The 19,433-nt window shown below is 38.7% G+C and overlaps 1 protein-coding gene across 1 annotated transcript in view; it reads left to right on the top strand.

The window, feature by feature from the left end:
- The first annotated feature begins 1,357 nt into the window (after positions 1–1,357).
- Positions 1,358–19,433, top strand: part of LOC144523243 (E3 ubiquitin-protein ligase rnf213-alpha-like) — a 66,107-nt gene continuing 48,031 nt past the window's right edge. The window contains exons 1-19 of the mRNA XM_078258681.1: positions 1,358–1,461; positions 2,030–2,136; positions 5,244–5,362; positions 7,250–8,572; positions 9,773–9,969; positions 10,211–10,360; positions 10,700–10,896; positions 11,787–12,055; positions 12,154–12,407; positions 13,102–13,296; positions 14,548–14,728; positions 15,363–15,418; positions 15,543–15,702; positions 16,126–16,260; positions 16,464–16,562; positions 16,677–16,799; positions 17,604–17,793; positions 18,031–18,204; positions 19,090–19,242. Of these exons, the coding sequence (XP_078114807.1) occupies positions 2,037–2,136; positions 5,244–5,362; positions 7,250–8,572; positions 9,773–9,969; positions 10,211–10,360; positions 10,700–10,896; positions 11,787–12,055; positions 12,154–12,407; positions 13,102–13,296; positions 14,548–14,728; positions 15,363–15,418; positions 15,543–15,702; positions 16,126–16,260; positions 16,464–16,562; positions 16,677–16,799; positions 17,604–17,793; positions 18,031–18,204; positions 19,090–19,242 (4,075 nt within the window). The 5' untranslated portion in view covers positions 1,358–1,461; positions 2,030–2,036. The remainder of the gene's footprint in view (positions 1,462–2,029; positions 2,137–5,243; positions 5,363–7,249; positions 8,573–9,772; positions 9,970–10,210; positions 10,361–10,699; positions 10,897–11,786; positions 12,056–12,153; positions 12,408–13,101; positions 13,297–14,547; positions 14,729–15,362; positions 15,419–15,542; positions 15,703–16,125; positions 16,261–16,463; positions 16,563–16,676; positions 16,800–17,603; positions 17,794–18,030; positions 18,205–19,089; positions 19,243–19,433) is intronic.

Below are 19,433 nucleotides of genomic sequence, written 5' to 3'. Positions count from 1 at the left end.
ATCATCCACAAGTCGGCTTCATCCTCATACTGAAAGAGGCAGAGAAACAAAGTGTGGGGGGAGCGTCAGTAATTACCATGGCAACACATGCAGAGTGACGCAAGTAAAAGCAATAGAAAGAAAAAGAGGTTGTGATTGGCTGGTGCCTGCTATAGTGTGTCTGTGGAACAGATGTGTGGGTGGTAAAGAAGAGGAGGAGGACTCAATATCCCGGCCCTGAGATTAGCCCCCACACCCACAACACACACACACACACACACACACACACACACACACACACACACACACACACACACACACACACACACACACACACACACACACACACACACACACACACACACACTCCTTGAGCACTGACTTCAGAGGCAGTGGAAAATGGTCTTATTTTCCTCTCTCACAAATGCCATCTTAGATATTATGCATGCCTTAGTTTTGAATTAAATTAAATTTCAAAGGTTGCTCTGCGCCGTAGTCTTCTTATTTGCTGCAGTTTTTCTTCCAGTTCTGTTCTATCTCTCCCAGATAGAACAGAATATGGATTAACAGCAGCCATGACAAAATCATACGTGTGTCCCAAAAGGATCTATGGTTCAATTCTGTTTGGTCACACATTAGTGGGCCAGTAGCCCCATGTCATAAGGGAGAAACAGTTTAACATACAAAAATATGTCCTTTTTAAAAAATAAAAAAAATAAATTCCAGTTTGACAACATGAGATGAAACTTTGATCCGAGCTGGGAAAGTTGGTCAATAAAGGAAGCCTCACATGCCATTTATTTACTAATATTATATTGCTATTAAACTATAAAGTAATTGATTTAAATTAATCAATATTGCCACCTAGTGGTTACTAATGAAGATATGTGTGTGTATTAGTGCTGTATCTGAAAGTTGTACGTAGAAGATAGTTATATGGTTTTTTAATACTTGCTAAAAATACTACTTCTGATATAATAATAATAACCACTTGTATCATACATTAGATGTTTTTTGTGACATTGATTGCACTTTATGTTTTGTCTTCTTTGTAAAGGTGGACAATATTAACTAATGATTGCATGAATTATATTAAAGGTGCCAGTGACCTACAGTATAGGGCTGAAACAATTATTCAATCAAAAGAAAAATATTCAGCAATTATTTTGATGATTGATTAATCATTTAAGGAATAAGGACCTAAGACTAACACCTAGTTCCAGCTTCTCCATTGTAAAGATTTGCCATTATATGAAAGTACATGTCAGACAAAACAAGCAATTCAAGAAAAAGACTTTCACTTTGGATTCTCGGAAATTGGGATGATTTATTGCTCAATAAGTGTGGCAGAAAAAGCCGAAGCAGGCACACCTCTTACTGTAAATCAAAAATGAAAGTAAACGCATAACCCTCAGTAAGCTATACAATGTCAGTCAGCGTAGAATTTCAGTGTCAACCATGTAAGGAAGAAGAGGATACAAGGTAGGTTATCTGAACAAATTAATCCATTGTACTGACCCAAGAATAACCCATTAAATTACGATGACATAATATTCAAGTACTGTGTTTGAAATAGTTAATCCGAGGTTAGTCATACTGACAGCTATTTTTATTTTATTTCTCTTTGTATTACAATATAATTAGCTATAAATTGTCTTTACTAATTCGTTATAGGATTAGGCTTGACTGTATGCTTCCATTTTGAATTGAGTGTTTATGAGATTATGTTACGCAGTTGTAGTTTAAAAATGAGAGACGGACTGAGTGGAAAAAGGAAGTGAGACAAAATGAGTTATGGCTACTACACACACAACCCAGGAAGACATAAATCCTTTAGTAGTTTTATATTGGGCTACATTACCATTAAGTTATAGCAACATTTTACATAGGTCTCCATGCATACCTATATTGGCTTTTATTTTTGGAAATATTACATTCAATTGGTAAAATACTTAACTGAACTGAAAGAAGCATGAATTCTTCTAGCTTCTAATGCCAACAACTAAATCAAAATGTTTTCGGTTAATCTTAATGTTGTCTTTTTGAACAGGTAAATAATGTTTTGCACTGATTGTGGAAATCAAGTGGAAAGTTCATTCCGATTCTGTCCTCACTGTGGCTTCAAGTTATGTGTCTTGACCCAAAATGTGACCCAAGGTAAGCTAACTAGAATAGCATAGAATAGACTTTAATTGTCATTGTGCAGTACAACCATACAATGCAATTTGCTTGTGCAGCCTCTAAAACAATACTCACTTTCATATACACACTCACACAATAGATAAAATAAGAAAAATATAAAAACATTATCAAGGCATCCAATATTGCACTGAGTTCCATTACATAGAATCCCTATCTAGAAAGTGCAACTGTGCTGACTGGGGGGTGGGGATTGTTCAGTTCTGTGATGACCCTGGGGATAAAACTGTTCTGCAGCCTGGAAGTGCGTGCTCTAAAAACCCGATACCGCCTGCCAGATGGAATCAGGGAGAAGAGATGGTTTGAGGGGTGTGTCTCATCCTGCAGAATATTGTGTGCTCAGCGGAGGCTGATCTTAAAGATGTAGTCCAGTGGGGGCAAGGGAAGTCCAATAATTTTTTTCAGCAGATCTCAAACGAAATAATTCGATTAAGGGATTTCCTGTCCTTCCCCGTGCAGTTGGCATACCATGCAGTCAAACAGTGTGTTATGACACTCTCGATAGAACAGTGGTAGAAGATCTTAAGCAGCTCAGCAGACAGGTTGCTCCTCTTGAGTATTTGTAAAAAGTAGAGCCGCTGTTGCGCCTTTTTGACCATGGCGGTTGTGTTTATTTCTCATTTTAGGTCATCTGAGATCATGATCCCCAAGAACTTAAAACAAGAGACATTTTCCACTTCCTCACCATTCATGATGAGGGGTCCTTCTTACACCTTCTGAAGTCAACTATAATCTCCTTTGTTTTTTTGATATTCAGGGTCAGATTGTTGTCTTTGCACCATCCTGTCAGTCTGTCAACTTCATCTCTGTAGGTGTTCTCGTCGCTGTTAGAGATTTCTCCCACCACAGTTGTGTCATCTGCGAATTTTATCATTGTATTCGAGGGGTGGGTGGAGATGCAGTCATACGTGTAGATGGAATAGAGCAGCTGGCTCAACACGCAGCCTTGCGGTGCTCCAGTGCTGAGGGACAGGCTCGAGGATTGGTGTGGGCCCAGTCTCACTGTCTGTGGCCGATCTGTCAGGAAATCCTTGAACCACATACACAGGCTGCTGCTGAGGCCCAGGTCAAGGAGTTTGGTGACCAGCTGGTTAGGAATGATGGTATTAAATGCTGAGCTGTAGTCTATGAAGAGCAGTCTCACATATGTCTTCCACCTGTCAAGGTGTGTCAGTGCTTTATGGAGGGCTGTAACGATAGCATCCTCTGTGGACCTGTTTTCCCTGTAGGCATACTGATGCTGGTCCAGGTTGAGGGGGAGGGCAGATTTAACATGCTTCATCACCAGCCTCTCAAAGCACTTGGTAACGATGGGGGTGAGCGCCACAGGTCTGTAGTCGTTCAGAGTGCTGATGTGGCTTTGCTTGGGCACTGGAATGATGGTTGCTGTTTTGAAGCAAGTCGGTACAGTCGCTATGGCCAAAGACATATTGAAGATGTCCGCAAAGACATCTGCGAGCTGGTGGGGCATTCTCTGAGCACTCTCCCTGGAATTGCGTCAGGTCCCTTGGCCTTCCTAGTGTTCACAGACCTAAAGGTGCGTCTCACTTCCTCTGCTGTTACCTTAAGTGTGAGGTCTGTGTCAACAAGGGGAGGAGCGGCTTAGTTATCTAGTCCAGATGTTGCAAAGCGGGTGTAGAAATGGTTGAGCTCCTGCCACACCCGTGTTGGATCTTTGTTGGTGAAGTGGCCCTCGATCTTTTCCTTGTACGCAGTTTTTGCCTGCTTGATGCCCTTTTTCAAGTTGTGCCTGGCTGTGCTATATAATGCTCTGTCCCCAATTTAAAGGCTGTTTTGCGCTCCCTCAGGAGGGCATGGACCTCCGCAGTCATCCAAGGTTTCCTGTTGGGGGGAATCCTGATCATGATGCGTGTGTTGATAGTGATGTTTTCAACACAGGTCATGATGTAACAGAGGACAGTAAAGGCATATTCATTCACATCCTGATTAAAAAACAAGGTCCAGTTTGTTCATTCAAAGCAGTCTTGTAGCTGTAGAGATGCATCCCCAGGCCACCTCTTAACAGTTCTGATGGTAGGTTTCTGCTTTTTAATGACGGGGCGATACGCTGGAATCAGGGATAGTGACAGGCTCTGTATCCCTTTTTAATGTTAGAGTATACACAGTCCAGTATGTTATTCCCTCAAGTTGTACACTTGATATGCTGATCAAAGCTGGGTATCACAGTTTTAAGATTAACATGGTAAAATCACCAGCCACACTAAAAATGCCCTCTGGGTAATTGTTTTGCTGTTTGTCTATAGCTGCTAGTACATGGCCAAGTGCTAGATAGCATTGGCGTCTGGTGGAATGTAGACCGCTGTTACCACGGAAACACAAAATTTACGTGGCAAATAGAAAGGTTTACACTTAACTGCTAGCAGCTCCAGGTCAGGTGAGCAATGCTTATTGATAACAGTAGAGTTTGTACACCAGTTCTTGTTCACATATATGCAAAGTCCACCTCTACGGCTCTTACCAGAGTCCTCTGTTCTGTCGCTTCGATGTAGTGAGCGACCCGCTAGTTCAACTGCTGCGTCCGGGATCCCCGGGTGTAGCCAGCTTTCAGTGATAATTATCACAGAGCTATCTCTGGTTGACCGGCTTGATGTATCCAGGTGTAGTTTGTCCATCTTATTCCCAAGGGATCGGGCATTCGCGATGAAAAGGCTAGGCAGTGGTGGTCTGTTAGTTCTTTAGCCTAGCCAAGTCGCCCTACCTGCAGCCCTGCTTTTGTTTACGTTCCCTCCTCCGTCTGGGCTGCTGGGCCTTTAACCAGAATAAGAATGAGAAATAATAGTGCTCTACACCTCGTGTGTAACAAACTGTGGTTGTTTTTCTTTGTAGCCTAGCCAATAATATTGTTTTTGTGTTTTACACAGACTTTAATGAAGTATGATTTGTCTATATGGTAGCTAAAAGTCCAGTTTTGATTACTTTAAAGCTGAACTTTGCAATGTATCATTCTGTATCTGTATGGAGGTGTACCATAAAAGACTAAAACTGACACATTTACTACGGTTATATATATCTAAAAATATGTCACATCACATTATGTTACCCAGATGTGGCCACGTCAGCATATCAACCCTCAGTCACTGCTGAGGAGAAGAACCAAAAGGAGGATCAAGACCAGGTTCCAAAAGGTGTTAAAGAAGAACAAGAAAACACTACACCGATAAAGGTGAAAAGGCTAAGTAACAGTTATTGTATTGTCACAGGTTTCTTGCTCATCAAAAATGTATTAAGCCATGAATTCACTGACACAAGCAACCTTTACTTCCTTTTGCTTAGACTACAACATTGTTCTGTCTGATAGTTTACACCAACATTATCTAGGGCGGTAAACAAGCTCATCAAAATGGGGATCAGGTTTCTGCTATTGCAGGAATGTGTTTATACAGTAATCACATGGAAAACACCTTCCAATATGATGCAGTCTAGTACAACACCACAAATCAACTACAATATAAGTCACAAAAATATAGCACACTTTTCTCACAGTAAACAAAAACTGAACATCATACATTTTGCAAAGGTGTGTGGCCCTGCCACTAAGCAGGACCACAAAAGGGTCGGTCAGCGAAGTGAACCACTGGTGTGAAGTTAACAGTTTAACAATTTTTAGACAGTGTTTTAACTTTGCATTTTCACATAGTTATGGAAATATGGCATTGCTTTTGTATTTTTATTAATATTTTTAACATAGTTTTTCCTGACATGGATGTTTTCCATTTTATTGTGCTGGGTGGTATTTTTTAAGATTCTGGCGGTTTCACGGTATTTTCTTTCTTTTGCTTGACTGGGCCTTTTATATCGGTTTATAATGGCTTATTCTACTGTCAGGAGTACATAGAATATCAGAAAAACATTTTAATGTCATCATGTTTACTAAAAGCTTTGATTGGTTAATATGAAGGAGAATGCATGAAACAGTTACAGAATGAAAAATGTTATGTGCAAACTGCAAAGTAGTAAAATAAACGTAAATCGAATTAATACACATACAAACAACTTTAACATTGATTCCCTTTCAAAACAAAATAGTTGTACGATAGTTGTATAAACACTAACTTGGCCACAGGTAAGTTAGGTTGTTGTGGGCGACTGAACGTAGCTCCGCTGTCAGCCTCCTTCGCTGTTTGAATAATGTTAGTAGGTTGGCGGACGTATTTCAGCAAGGCAAGACATCTTAAATCCAGTGTATTAATCATTGCTCTGAACCCGTCTTTCTCAACGGTCTGTAGCAGGACTGTAGGTGGATTGTCATTGCATTCATAATGTTGCTCCGCTGTATGCTTGAAGTGACATGTCTTTAACGTTAGCACGGCTGAGTAACATTAGCACGGCCGAGTAACGTTAGCGCAACCAAGTAATGTTAGAGCGACGGGCAACAACAGTGGCTAAATGATGTCCGATTTTTTAGAAACAAAAAACTTCGGAACAACAGACGGCTCCTCTCTTGAGCATACGTTGTTCTGGTGTATCTCCGGTCTTTCTTCATCCTCTAACTCTCTTCTCTGTTCTTGAATGTGTGCAGTAGCGACCGGAGCCTCTCCCAGTTTAACAGACTGTTATGCTACCTGGCTAGCTAGCAGCTATAATGTTACCCAACATGCCGTCCGGCGGTGTAAATTTGTAAATGTAAAATTATTAGTGTTAGAAATAGTTTAAATCACAAATTGTTGTGTGCTATGGTGTTTTATCCTGTATCCTGTTGTGGGTTATTAATTGTTGTGTTATAAAGTTACTACCATGAGTGAGAAGGGTTCGAGTTAACAGGGCTCCCGTTCTCAATTCACTCGCAGATTACTTCGGCAGTAGTGTTCTCTGTGGTAATGCACTGGTATTACGGTATATGAAAAATTCATATCGTACGGGAAATTAATACTGGTATACGGTATAAACCGGTTTACCGCCCAGCACTACCATTTTATTAACTTGTGTTCTGGTGGTTTCTTTGCTTCGCACATTAACAACTTGACTAATGAGTTAACTTTGGCCTCCAGAGGAAAAAGTTCATGAATCTAAAACTGATATCTGCTAAGCTAACTATTGAGATTCTTTTCAGGGGCAATCGGCTAGTGATGACTTAGAGGCAGCCAAAGATGGGGCTACACCACAGCACCCATCAAATAACACAGCCAGCCCAGCCCCACTGGAAAAAGGAGCCACACCCTCATGCCCCAACCAGACAGTTTCAGTTAATGAATCATTGACTACCAAGAACACACATGTCACAGAGACTTGTAAGGGGAAAGAGAGGCTTTCTGCGGCAGCTCATGAACGTAACTCTCAATCATTCAGTAATGCAGCCCCTGGATCAAACATGTCTGTTTCCACAGCACTGCACTCTCCTACACCTGCCAGTGACAAAAAAGCCCTGTTAGGTATTGGTAGAGAATACAGCCCTGAAGCAGTGCCGACTGCTGCTGGGCTATTGTCTAACCCTGCATCATCTCTAACATCAACAAAAGAAATTGGCTCCACTGCACCTGAATCGCCTGGGCAAACACCTCAAGAATTGGATTCGGTGGCAAAGCAGTCTGCCTCTAACAAAGATAAAGACAAGACAATCTCTAATGAAACACAAAATCTCTTTGGGAGGCCAGATGATAAAGCTACGTATTTAGACTCTTTTCAGGGGAAGCCGGCTAGTGATGACTCTGAGCCAGCCAGAAATGGCGTGACAACACAGGACCCATCAGATTACACTGCCAGCCCAGCCCCACTGGAAAAAGGAACCATACTCTCATTCCCCAACCAGACACTCTCAATTGGCAAATCACTCACTACCAAGAAGACAGAAGAAGTGACAGAGAATTGTAAGGAGGAAGAGAGGCCTTCTGCTGCAGAAGAAAGTAACTCTCAACCATTCAGTGAGGCAGCTCCTGGATCAAACCGGTCTGTTTCCACTCCACCACCCTTCTCTACACCTGCCAGTGATAAACTGACAGAGCAACAAACAGAGGCCCCATCAGATATTAATACAGAGGACAGCCATGAACCAGTGCAAATTCCTGCTGACAAGCAAAGTGGCATTCATTCTGGGCTATTGTCTAACTCTGCATCATCTCCAACATCAACTAAAGAAACAGGCTCCACTGCATCTGAATCATCTGAGCAAACATCTCAAGCATGGGATTCAGTTGCAAAGCAGCCTCTCTATGAACAAGATAAGGATAAGACAATCTCTCTTGAGACACAAAATCTCTCCGGGACACCAGATGATAATGAAAAGCACACCAAAACTAAACCGCATACATTCGCTAAACAAAATGACAAGAAAGAAGACCAAGCAGCCATAGATGAGAGAGAAGCCCCAAATACAAGAAAACCAGAGTATTCTCTTGATCCATGTCCAGTTACTGAAGAAACCAGCCAAAACACTGAGGTAGTTATAGAATTTTAACCCTCAAACTGACTTATAACCTAAGTCATTAACTTATAACATTCATTTAATCATTATTTTCTTCATTTTCTACAAAAATACTAAATGATAATAATGGTAGTTATAACATTTTAAATTTCATATTGAGTAAAGATTTTCATTAGTCTGACATTATAACCACAGTGTTTTGGTAACCATCATGGATACAGGTTACTATAACTGTGCATTATTAATCAACTGTCTATTTACCAACCATGTCCAGCTTTAAAGCTACAGTTGGTAACATTTATAAAAATAACTTTTTTGTCACTATATCCTGACAGTACTGCATGAATCAGATAATCTGTAAACAAATCACATTCCTCTGCCTCTTTCTGATGCTCCTAATGGCATAAGGAACCAATCAGGGCCAAGGAGTCTGAAATGCAGTGTCAATGACTTCTTGTGAGGTCTGATCAAGCTATCAAATTAGGCAGCGCTGTTCAAATATGAATCAAAATTTTGTTACTGCATTGTCTATCTCTCGCATCAAATGTTTTCAGAAACATATTTTAGTGTACTGTTTATCTGTGAAATGAAAAGGTCAGCCAGTGGGCGGTGCTTGGTTTTGGCTTGACCCTTGGCTTGAACAGTACACTAATATCTGAAATTTCTGAATTTCTGAGTCTAGAAATAGGCAATAACATAATCTTGATTCATATTTCATCAGCGCTGCCTGCCTGCTGTTTGAATTGCAGTTCACAAACAGTCATTGACACTGTATTAGATACTCCTTGGCTCTTATTGGTTGTTTATCCTCGGGCTCGGTGGGAACATGGCTAAGTCTTTGGAAGTGACAGCATGGAAGTACACAGGCATAAGTTAATTTCATATTTTCTTTAAAAATACAATATCACAATATATAATCTTTCTTACTATCAGGATATAGTGACAGTTTCAGCAAATATGACAAAAAGCCTTGTGAGTAATATTTCTTTGTCCAAGGCAAAGTAAATCACAAGTAACACAATTTAAAATAACACAAGTAAAATGTGAGAATTGAGGTATGATAAGTCTACATTAAAGAGGTGATTCTTTATGTCTGGCAATCAGATTCCAGAGTATAGGACTTCATGAACTTGATGTTTTTGCTATATATTGTACAATAGATTTGGTAATATCTTGATCATTTGTTTACTCTTCAACCTTTTATTTTTCTCACAGGCTGTTGACACCAAATCAAATAAGAAAACAAACACACGCCTTGCAGAGAGACAGGAACAGCAGCCAAGCAACGGAACAGTCAGTGTCTCCAGGTCACCAATGCCCTCCTGCCCTCTTGGTCAGAGTGATGAGAAGGCGGGTCTTCTAGTGGGAGCAAATATCTCAGGAACATCCCCTGAACACCAGGCACCACAAACGTAAGTTTTGGGTTATAGGAAGTAGGTAAGTATTAATAGGTATTCATGTGATGTTCTGAGCAAAGCATCTTAAATTAAAATAGAAAATGAATCTAATCACTGTTTTTTAGTCTGGTATTTCATACTAGTTTTAAACTAGTAATGCTATCTGCTACAAAATATTGTGACATTGTATTGTTGATTTTATAAAGAAAATATGAAGTTACTGTAACTTGTATCTACTTGTTTCTCTTTTTTTTAGTTTACCAAGCAGTGGATATATGCATGTGTACTTCCATGCTGTCACTTCGAAAGACTTTCATTTGGATCCAGAAAAGGATAAGATTTTCTTAATGTCTGGAAAATTGTTTGGAGATTGGGATAAACTTGGCCAGCAAATGTCCTTCTCTAGGTGTGGCTTTTTAAAAAAAAACATATTATAAATTCAATTATACCTGTTTTTGTCAGTTCTCCACTGGTCTGACTTTATTCACAACCCCTTTCGCTATCTTCGCTATCTATTTTGCACCGTCGCTGCATCCGAGGCTTAGCACCACCTGTGGGATTTCATCCCCCTAAACCAGAATGTTAAGGTGCAGCCAGACCATAACTTACTGTGCTGTGTCAGCTTTTAATTTTCTTCACCACTTAGCAACATAGTGACTATTATAGTGGAATATTTGCTTTGAAATTATGGGTTTGTCACATCTTTGCCTGTCCAATCACCAATAATAATTTCTGTGTTTCACAGGCTTCTAGGGGACAAGAGATATCTTGTTGAAGGGCGAGTTATGATTCCCAAGAACATAATTCATGAGAGCATACCCTACAAATACGTAATTTGGAAGCACAGTGAAAAGACCACTTTTGAGACCATCTACCAGAAAGATGTAACTCAATATGTCAACAGGTGCCTGACAATCAAAGATGATTTGTTAACATATGAAGGTAATCTGCATTTACTTCCCTAGGCTCAATAGCAACTTATATTTGTGTTTACAGACAAGAGCATAACCGATAAATCAGCTGGGACGATATTGGCCATTATTAGCTTTTTGTACACATAATGGTAGTGGTATTGATAGTGCCCCCTACAAAGTTAAAAAAATGGAGCCCCTGCAGTACGTTTAACGTAGACTAACGAAACTTGGTACACATATGTAGCATGTCAGGATATACAAAAAAAGCTCACTGGAGCCATACTCTAAACCCAACAGGAAGTTTGCCATTTTGAATTGAAAGTTTGAAATTAGTGCCATTCCACATGTCGTACTCCTTCTAGAGATTTCATCCGATCAACTTCAAATTTGGTCTGTGCCATCTTAAGATGTTAAAGATGAAAAGTTATTAAAAGAGAAACTTTTCGTCATAGGGCGTGGCCGTGGCGGGGCGGCCATTTTGTGCGTTTTGCCATTGAAACAGGAAGTGGGTGTAACTTGAGTGTACATTGTCCAATTGGCTCAAAACTTTTCAGGATTCGTAAGAGTCCAAACCTGAGGACATATAAAGGCTGATATTTAAGTCAAAGTCATAGCGCCCCCTAGTGACAACAGGAAGTAGGCCTAAAAGTCAAGGTACTATACTTTAATGAACTCCTCCTAGAGATTTCATCTGATCAACTTCAAATTCGGTCTGTGTAATCTTAAGACCTTAACGATGAAAAGTTATTAAAAGCAAAACTTTTCATCCGACGGTGTGGGCGTGGCGGCCATTTTGAGCATTTATCGATGAACGAAGAAGTTGTTGTAACTTTAGTGTACATTGTCCAATTTGCAAAATAGAAACATGCAAAGAAGCACAAAGTTACACAATTCATTTTGTTCTGTTGGACTTTCAAGGGGAGTGGCACCAGTATGATGATATGATCCATCCTGAGCTGAAGAAGGGTATCTGGCCCTTTTCTTCAACCAAAGACGTCGTAATAAAAGGCAGAGACCTAGCTGGCAGGGTGATGCTGAGTATCATATTTGACCTTCTTACAACTTGGAATGAACCAAATGTGAAAAACTTCTTTTTACTGTTACAACAGTTTGTACATACATACAGCTATCCTGTACTTCATGATGGCACGGAAAGGCATTGGGGATTACCATATGGTATTAAACAGGTAAATGTTGAGGGTTTTATTCTAGAACAGCACATGGTCCACACAATACATGTACGTATTAGATCTTGGTTGTTACCTTCTTCCTTTACTTTTTCTAGGTGAAAATCCTGCTCAAACTTGTTCTGGAGGAAAACATCAATCACAAGCCCAGAAAGCAGAAAGAAACAACAAAATGCCTCTTACCTTTTCATGCAGGAGTTGTTAGTTTGCTCATTTACAACAAGTATCTGAAAAACGACATGACAGATCAACTATCTAGTCTTTGTGATATTCTTTGCCTGCCTAAGATGCCACCACACCAGTTCTCCTCTTTCTGGGAAAACTTTGCAAGCCCTTTAGAAGATAAAAAGAGGTAACTAATGTGTGATTAAATTGGCATAAAATAACAATAATTACCAATAGAATATATATTCATAATGACAAACATAATTCAGAAATAAATAATAGAAAAGGAGACAAGAAAAAAATATTAAAAGCTAACACCATCAGATTTAAATTTAAGAGAAGACAATAGTGGTTCTCAGCCTGAGCACTTTATAGGCAAATTATCCTAAAGTTAAAATTCTGCTTTATTATTTGGCCTGGGAATAGTATCAGTCAGAGTACCCTGCCAATTGACCTAATACATAATCAAATTCCAACTTGACATCAGTTTCAAGTCTATTCATTAATATAGAGCAGTTATAAAGAAGTACTTGGTCATAAGCAATACTTTACATTGAAACTAACAAATGAGACAGGAATAGAAGCCAAAGAAAAGACAAACAATAACAGGACAAAGCTACCTGACAGGCCCATCTAGTCACCACACATTGCACCTGTCATATTAACACTAACAATACATCTTTTTTTTTCTTGCTGAAAGTTGCATCCAATAGAACTCTAAAATTTAGATCTGAACATATTTGACCTCATCTTCCCACAAGTACAGAGTAGAAACTAAACCTAAGGATGTTTATTATGATATAATTTAAAAAAATATTTAAAACTTTTTCCCCACTGTAAATATAATTAAACAACTAAACATTGACTTTTCACTTCTGTAGTGTTGCAGATGTTGTTGAGATGCTTTGTAACAATGCTAGACTACACCATATTGACACGTGGGTCTTGGTCATCCCTCTGATTCACCTACTAAGAGGTAAAAGCAAACCTTTTGAGCCAGTTCCACCTGTCTTGAATCCCCAGTTTGACTCCTGGACAGTCAAAGGAACACATTTCAACAGAGGTGATTACGCAAGGTATGTAAATGTTTTTTTCTCCAAATACTTAAGCACACGCATAGAACTCTTTGAAATATCTGGAGAAACTTTGGTCACACTTTATTTTATTCACCCTAATTACAATACATGATGCTGTCTCCTGACCATTTTTATGGAAAACATGACCCTTTAATGATAGGGCAGTTTTGATCTTCTGTCTCTCAGCTAAAATCCCTCAGACACAACTACAATCTTCAATCTAAAATATGTATTTCTCTTTAATTAGTAACGTTACAAACAATAACGTTAATGCTACAAACGGTACAGCATAGTGAATACTGTTACAGTTTCTGAAATAAATCACAAATAATACAAATACTGTACATGAATATCTGTGAGTTTTCACAGCATTACAGCATTAATAAAAGCAGATGGTTAATGACATGTAAATGACATCTGCATTCCCTCTGGATGAAATGTTCACAGTAGAAATAAAATACAGAGCAAGCTACCTAGACTAGCCAGGTACAGTTAACGTTAGCTTAGTACCCAGCGAGGCTAGTTTCCGAACAGGCTAATTACTGAAATAAGTCTTTACCATTAATACCGAGGCACAAATGAATATGATTAACATCGACTAAACATTGCAACGTCATGAAATACAGAGAATCTAGTTATTGTGATGCGTGAACGTTATAGCAGTGGTATTACCATCAGCGATTGCTGCACAGAAAAACAGGATGAGTGGAAACCATTAACTCACGCAAAATTTCTAAATAACAGTCTCAGAACATAATGTTGTAAATTCTTCATAATTAATAATTAGTCTCTAAGTATAGTATATTTTAGATCTAATCATGACATGCGGTTTCCAATTACAGCATAATTTAGGAATATGGTGTCCAATTAGGGTATAGCTGTTTACTGTCTAATAAAGACAACATTATATCTAGTTTTGGTCTAATTTCATACAAAGTATGGCGTATTACATCTTAATTAATGTACACTAAAATAAAGTTCAACCGACACTTTTACAGTATTTAACAGAAACAATTTTGCAAATCACTTTAATACCCGTTTTTTTCATAATATGAAACTCTATAATATATATTACAAGGCAACCAGCAGAGATCCAACAAAATCAGTGCTCTGGGTCAAGAAATAGGCATTTGTAGTTATATTTTTGACGACATCATGTCTTTGTTGGTTCCCACCCCTTACCCCCGGGGTATCCTACATTTTTTTTCCCTCACCACATAGTCACCATTATCAACTCTGACTTTAATTTAGGATCATGAAAGAGCATGTGTACCTGGTGGACATTGATCATCTTCTTGTGCACACTTGGATACCTCTGCTGCATGTGGATGATCTAACAAGCTTCATATCCTGTGAGCAAGTGGATCTTCTAGACATTCTTCATTGCATACACTTCAGTGTCAAATCTGGAAAAATTCACTCCAACTACATGGTATGTATCCACAAAAGTTACTATAATACTATATTTTTTATAACAACCCATCAAATAAAAAAGGTTGCTCGTAGTGATGAACCTACTGAAAATTATCACCTGAATCGCAGCTCCCATTGGCTTCACTGAGCTTTACAATTAATTAAGCTCATAGTTAGCTGTCTGGCCTGCATTTTTACTGCTTTGGTTTAATCTCATTGCTTTGTTTTTGGCGGGCAGCCTACTGTACACTACAGTACCTGCTCAGCACCAAACTTCAGACAAACGTGGAACATAGAGCATTTAGCTCCACTACTTTTAAAAAGACAAATATGTCCCCTTGAGGAGTTGGTAGAGACACAAAAATAGAGCTAAATGCAAAGGTTAATATTCATCAGGTGTCAGAAACATGATTTCAGATAAATGATAATGTTGCTCTGTAACTGCTCGATGTGTAAATAAGCAAATATGCCATATCAACCTGAAAGGTAATAATATATCAGTGTTGTGTTCACAACCTGTTTCTGCTGCCCCCAAGTGGCCATAAAAAAAGCAGTTATTGCAGATTTATATAAAAACTGCCACTTACTTGAATTACTTCATCACTGTTGAACTGTCTGTCTTCAAATTCTGTGTTCTGTTAATTGATTTACAGGCTTTGGAAAATGTGGCTTCTCAACTCATCAACAGAGAAAGCCATCGCAATAAACGGTAAAATGAAAACATGTACCTATCACTGTAATACAGTATATCTGTAGTAATGACTATGGATCTCAGTTTCTATATTTCTAGCAATCTTTATGCACAACAATAATTAAAAAAATTTTCCCCACAGCTTTGATGACAAATATGGAGAGTGTTGCCTGAAAACTGCAGTAAGGCTTCTCTGTTCTATCTGCCGCCACACAACAGATCCAGGCCTCTGTGATGTTCCTATTTGCTTCCTTGATCTGGTCTGTCTGATTGCCAAGGCATACGACCACACAGATTCCCAGGTGAGACCCAACTGTCAATCTGTTGGACATGCCACACTTTTATGTCTCCATACCAAGCCATAGTCTTGCCTTGAAATGCCTGGAGCAGTTTACAGCAACAGCTTTATTCTTTTATTTTTCTATCTTGTATAGAGTAAAAACTTCAACTCAATGTGGAATATTAAATATTGTGAATAAGTTAATTGTTGTTTTTCCTCTATCAAATATTTGACCCGTTTTGTGAGATGCATCTACATTCTTGTTCCATGTGTTTGAAAAAAGTCTTATTTTGTTGTTTCTCATAAAAGCAAGGTACACAGCAAAGCTAAAAAAAAAAGCAGACTAGCTAAGTTTGTATGCTTAAATGTAAGCAGAGTTTTTGTATTATGCAGAATAAAATGAAAACATATAGATATCCATAGTAACTTCTAACTGCTATTCCAGGCAAGAGAGAAAATTCATGAAGAGTCAATCGGGGAGACATTAGAAACAATGAGGGAATGGCGGAGGAATACCTTCAGAAACAAACTGCTTACTAACTGGAATGGTATGCAGTTTTTTGAACCCCGTGAAATTAAGGTAAGCAGAAATATGTGATAATGTATATCTTGTTCTCTGTTATGGTTTTACATTAAATAGTATTAAGGCTGCCATGTATACCTGTGTAGATATGATGGGAACAGTAATATAAAAAAAAAATGTTTCAGTGCGATAGAAATCTGATATTGTACAGTACTTGTGATGTAACTGAACTATTATAATCCATATTTCTCTCTTTCTAGGTATGGGACAAGTTACTCTCACTATCCTTCAGTCATAAGGAACATACTCTATTCTGGAGAACCACCTTCATGAAGGATTTTGAAGGAAAACTAAAACGAGTAAGACTGGATTTGTGTTTGTGTTTACATGCTTACAGATCTTGGATTCTGATATTTATATACTTTACTTGTTCAATTGAGAAACAAAGATCAAGATGTCTGCTTGTGTGCTAGGAACAACCAGTGGATCAAATTGGAATATACTCTAACAAGATGGAAGACCTGAGCAAGACAAGTCCATTGTTATGCAGCACGATGGAGAAATGTGCATTGGAGGCAGTTGCGGCTATTTGTCAGGTATGATTTGGATAAGTGGTGAATAAGCAGTTCATCAATGCTTTGTTTGATATAATATAATGTAAATGTAATTCATTCATACACATTTGTAACTTGTATGAAGCAGCAAGGATGGTGTAAACCATTTAAGGTGTTATAATTCTTTAACAGCTTATAACTACTATTAAACACTGTAATTAGGAATACCTGTAATAAACGACTCCCACAGACACTTAATCTTGTAGAGGAAGAAAAAAATATGGTCTCACGCATTGCTCTTGCAGTTAAAACATCAATTAAGGGGCGACCTCTAGCTCACCTGGGAGAGTGTATGCCCCATGTATGCTGTCAGCTAGTGTAATTATTTCGGACCCACAATGCATTGTGATATACAGCTAAACTTTGTAAAATGTCAGAACAAGAAGTAACTGTAAACTTTTACTGTAGAAACTACAACAATTCGTTAAAATGTAGTCTCAGTCCTTGCCAGCGGCCTGGGCTCGCATCCAACCCGAGGCCCTTTACTGCATGTCATCCCCCTCTTTCTCTTCTATTTCCTGTATCACTCCAGATGTTCTAAATAAAGGAAAAAGCCCTAAAACAAACAAAAAAACAATTAAATTAGTACATCCCTTTTTTCTTCGAGATTTTGAGCTTTTCTCCAATGCACCTGCATGACAAATCCTGGATGTGCATGCCTTTTTTCTCAATCTTCTTACCAAAACATGCAAGGACAACCAATTTCACTGGTGTAAATTTACCAGTGTGTGATGCCACTTGGAGTACTACATGATTGAATTTTCCCTGTAATTTATTTCTGTTTAGGATCACTCTGGCAGAGCTGTTTCAGCTCTATTTAAGAAACATGATATCACAAAGTTTGGGAAGCTGATGTCTGTTGTTGTGCTGAAGACATGGCCCACAGATGCGAATGGAGCTTACACTGAGGGCGAGGACTTGATATTTGAGTACCTTGTAAATTGGCCCATGGCCAAAACTCTTTTCCAAATGACAGGTAAATGCCTAAATGTAACATGATGTTAAGATAATGACTTAGGAATCTGCTCTTTACTAATGTCTAGCGTATGGTCACTCTCTTGCATAAATTGTGTGTGAGAAAGAAAATAGTAATGCCTAATTTATAAAGAAAGAAAGTAAAGGCTGGCTAGCATTGTGTTGTTAATTATTGTCTCATAGCAAAATGTTTTTGTAATCAACTGTTGTAGGTTATGTTTGCACGGTTGTTTTACAGGTGTAGGCGGTAGACTGATCAACAACTTGTCAGATGAAGCGCAAATCATGATGACAATGGCGAGTTCAGCATTCAAATCTGTGTCAGAGAAGTTCTTAAGTGGAGAGATCCGAATGAATACTTTAAACCAAATCCTCCAGAAAGAATGTGAATTTGTTGACTTGCTGAAGATAGGTGAGTAGGATCTGTCTTTTTCTGCTTAAATTCCTCTTCCTTTGTCTTCACTTTCTTCTCCTGTTTGCTTTTACTTCTACTTTTTACTCCAAGTTGTACATGTGTACACCCTTTGGATGAGCCTGAGACTGTATTGGAAATTCAAATTTCACAACACATTTATCCCGAAATGTTTATATGCTTATTAATTTCTGGGCTATGGGAGGTATACTATGCAGCAGTCATGGCCATAAAGTACTTCTTGAAAGCAAAATTTAATTTTAACAACTGCAAAGTTTTCAGTAGGAATTACTAATTTTCTAACAAAGGTAATAATGATTAAAAACTCCCTACAACGACAGACTAACTGCTTTAAACCATGCCTGTCTGCACAAACCCCAGATTGGGAACTATTGCTTCTTAATCCTGCTCCTGCCCCCTCCTGGGGAATTTCTGACCGCTCCCACGGTGTGTGTGTTCTGCTCTTGCCTGTTCCCGTGTGTGTCGGGTCCCGCCCGCACCGCAAACATTAAATTGACAGTCAATAGATTGACCATTGATTTTGTGTCTTCTCCCCACCCACAGGGAAACTAGTTATTTTACTGTGTAGTGTTAATAAAGATATGCATACCTGTCAGTAATAAGTAGCGAGTTTTAGTGCATAATTACATTGATAAAAGTGCAATAATTACAGGTATTCTAGTGCATTAAGGGCAAAGTGTCATTCATTTATTTATTTAACTTATTTTAGAACGTGTTGGCTGTGGTTTGTTTTCTTCAGGTTGTTTTATTTTGTTTTGTTTCCCTGTCTTTTAACACACTGTAACAGATCTCATGTTAGTTCCTGTATTGATTGGATTGAGCTTGAACAGTTGTAAGTCTACTTTTGTGTTTATGTTCCTCTAGATGGCCTCTGCGATGATCGTCGTTGTAAAGATGACAGAAAAATGAGAACATTACTGAGACAAAGAAAAGAGGAAGCAGAAGCTGTCCATAGTGACAAGGAGCTGGTCAGGGGTCTTTTACAAATCTGCCAGGAACTTCCACAACATGTCAAAGGTAAGCAGCGCTGGCACACAGAGCAAAAATATTGTTTATGGTTTAAGTTAAGTCAAGTTAAGTTATGCATGTTTGTAATCCCAAAGGGGTTTGGTTGAAAAAGGTCAAAGAGTGCGAACCCCAGTGCCGGGGGTCTGTTCTTGGACGCTCATACCTCCCGCCAGATCAGCAAAGTTTTTGTTGCTGTCGTT

The sequence above is a fragment of the Sander vitreus genome, chromosome 9 (genome assembly GCF_031162955.1).
Source record: "Sander vitreus isolate 19-12246 chromosome 9, sanVit1, whole genome shotgun sequence".
NCBI lineage: Eukaryota > Metazoa > Chordata > Actinopteri > Perciformes > Percidae > Sander > Sander vitreus.
Note: the sequence above shows the minus strand (reverse complement) of the source record. Positions and strands in the feature narration are given on the sequence as shown.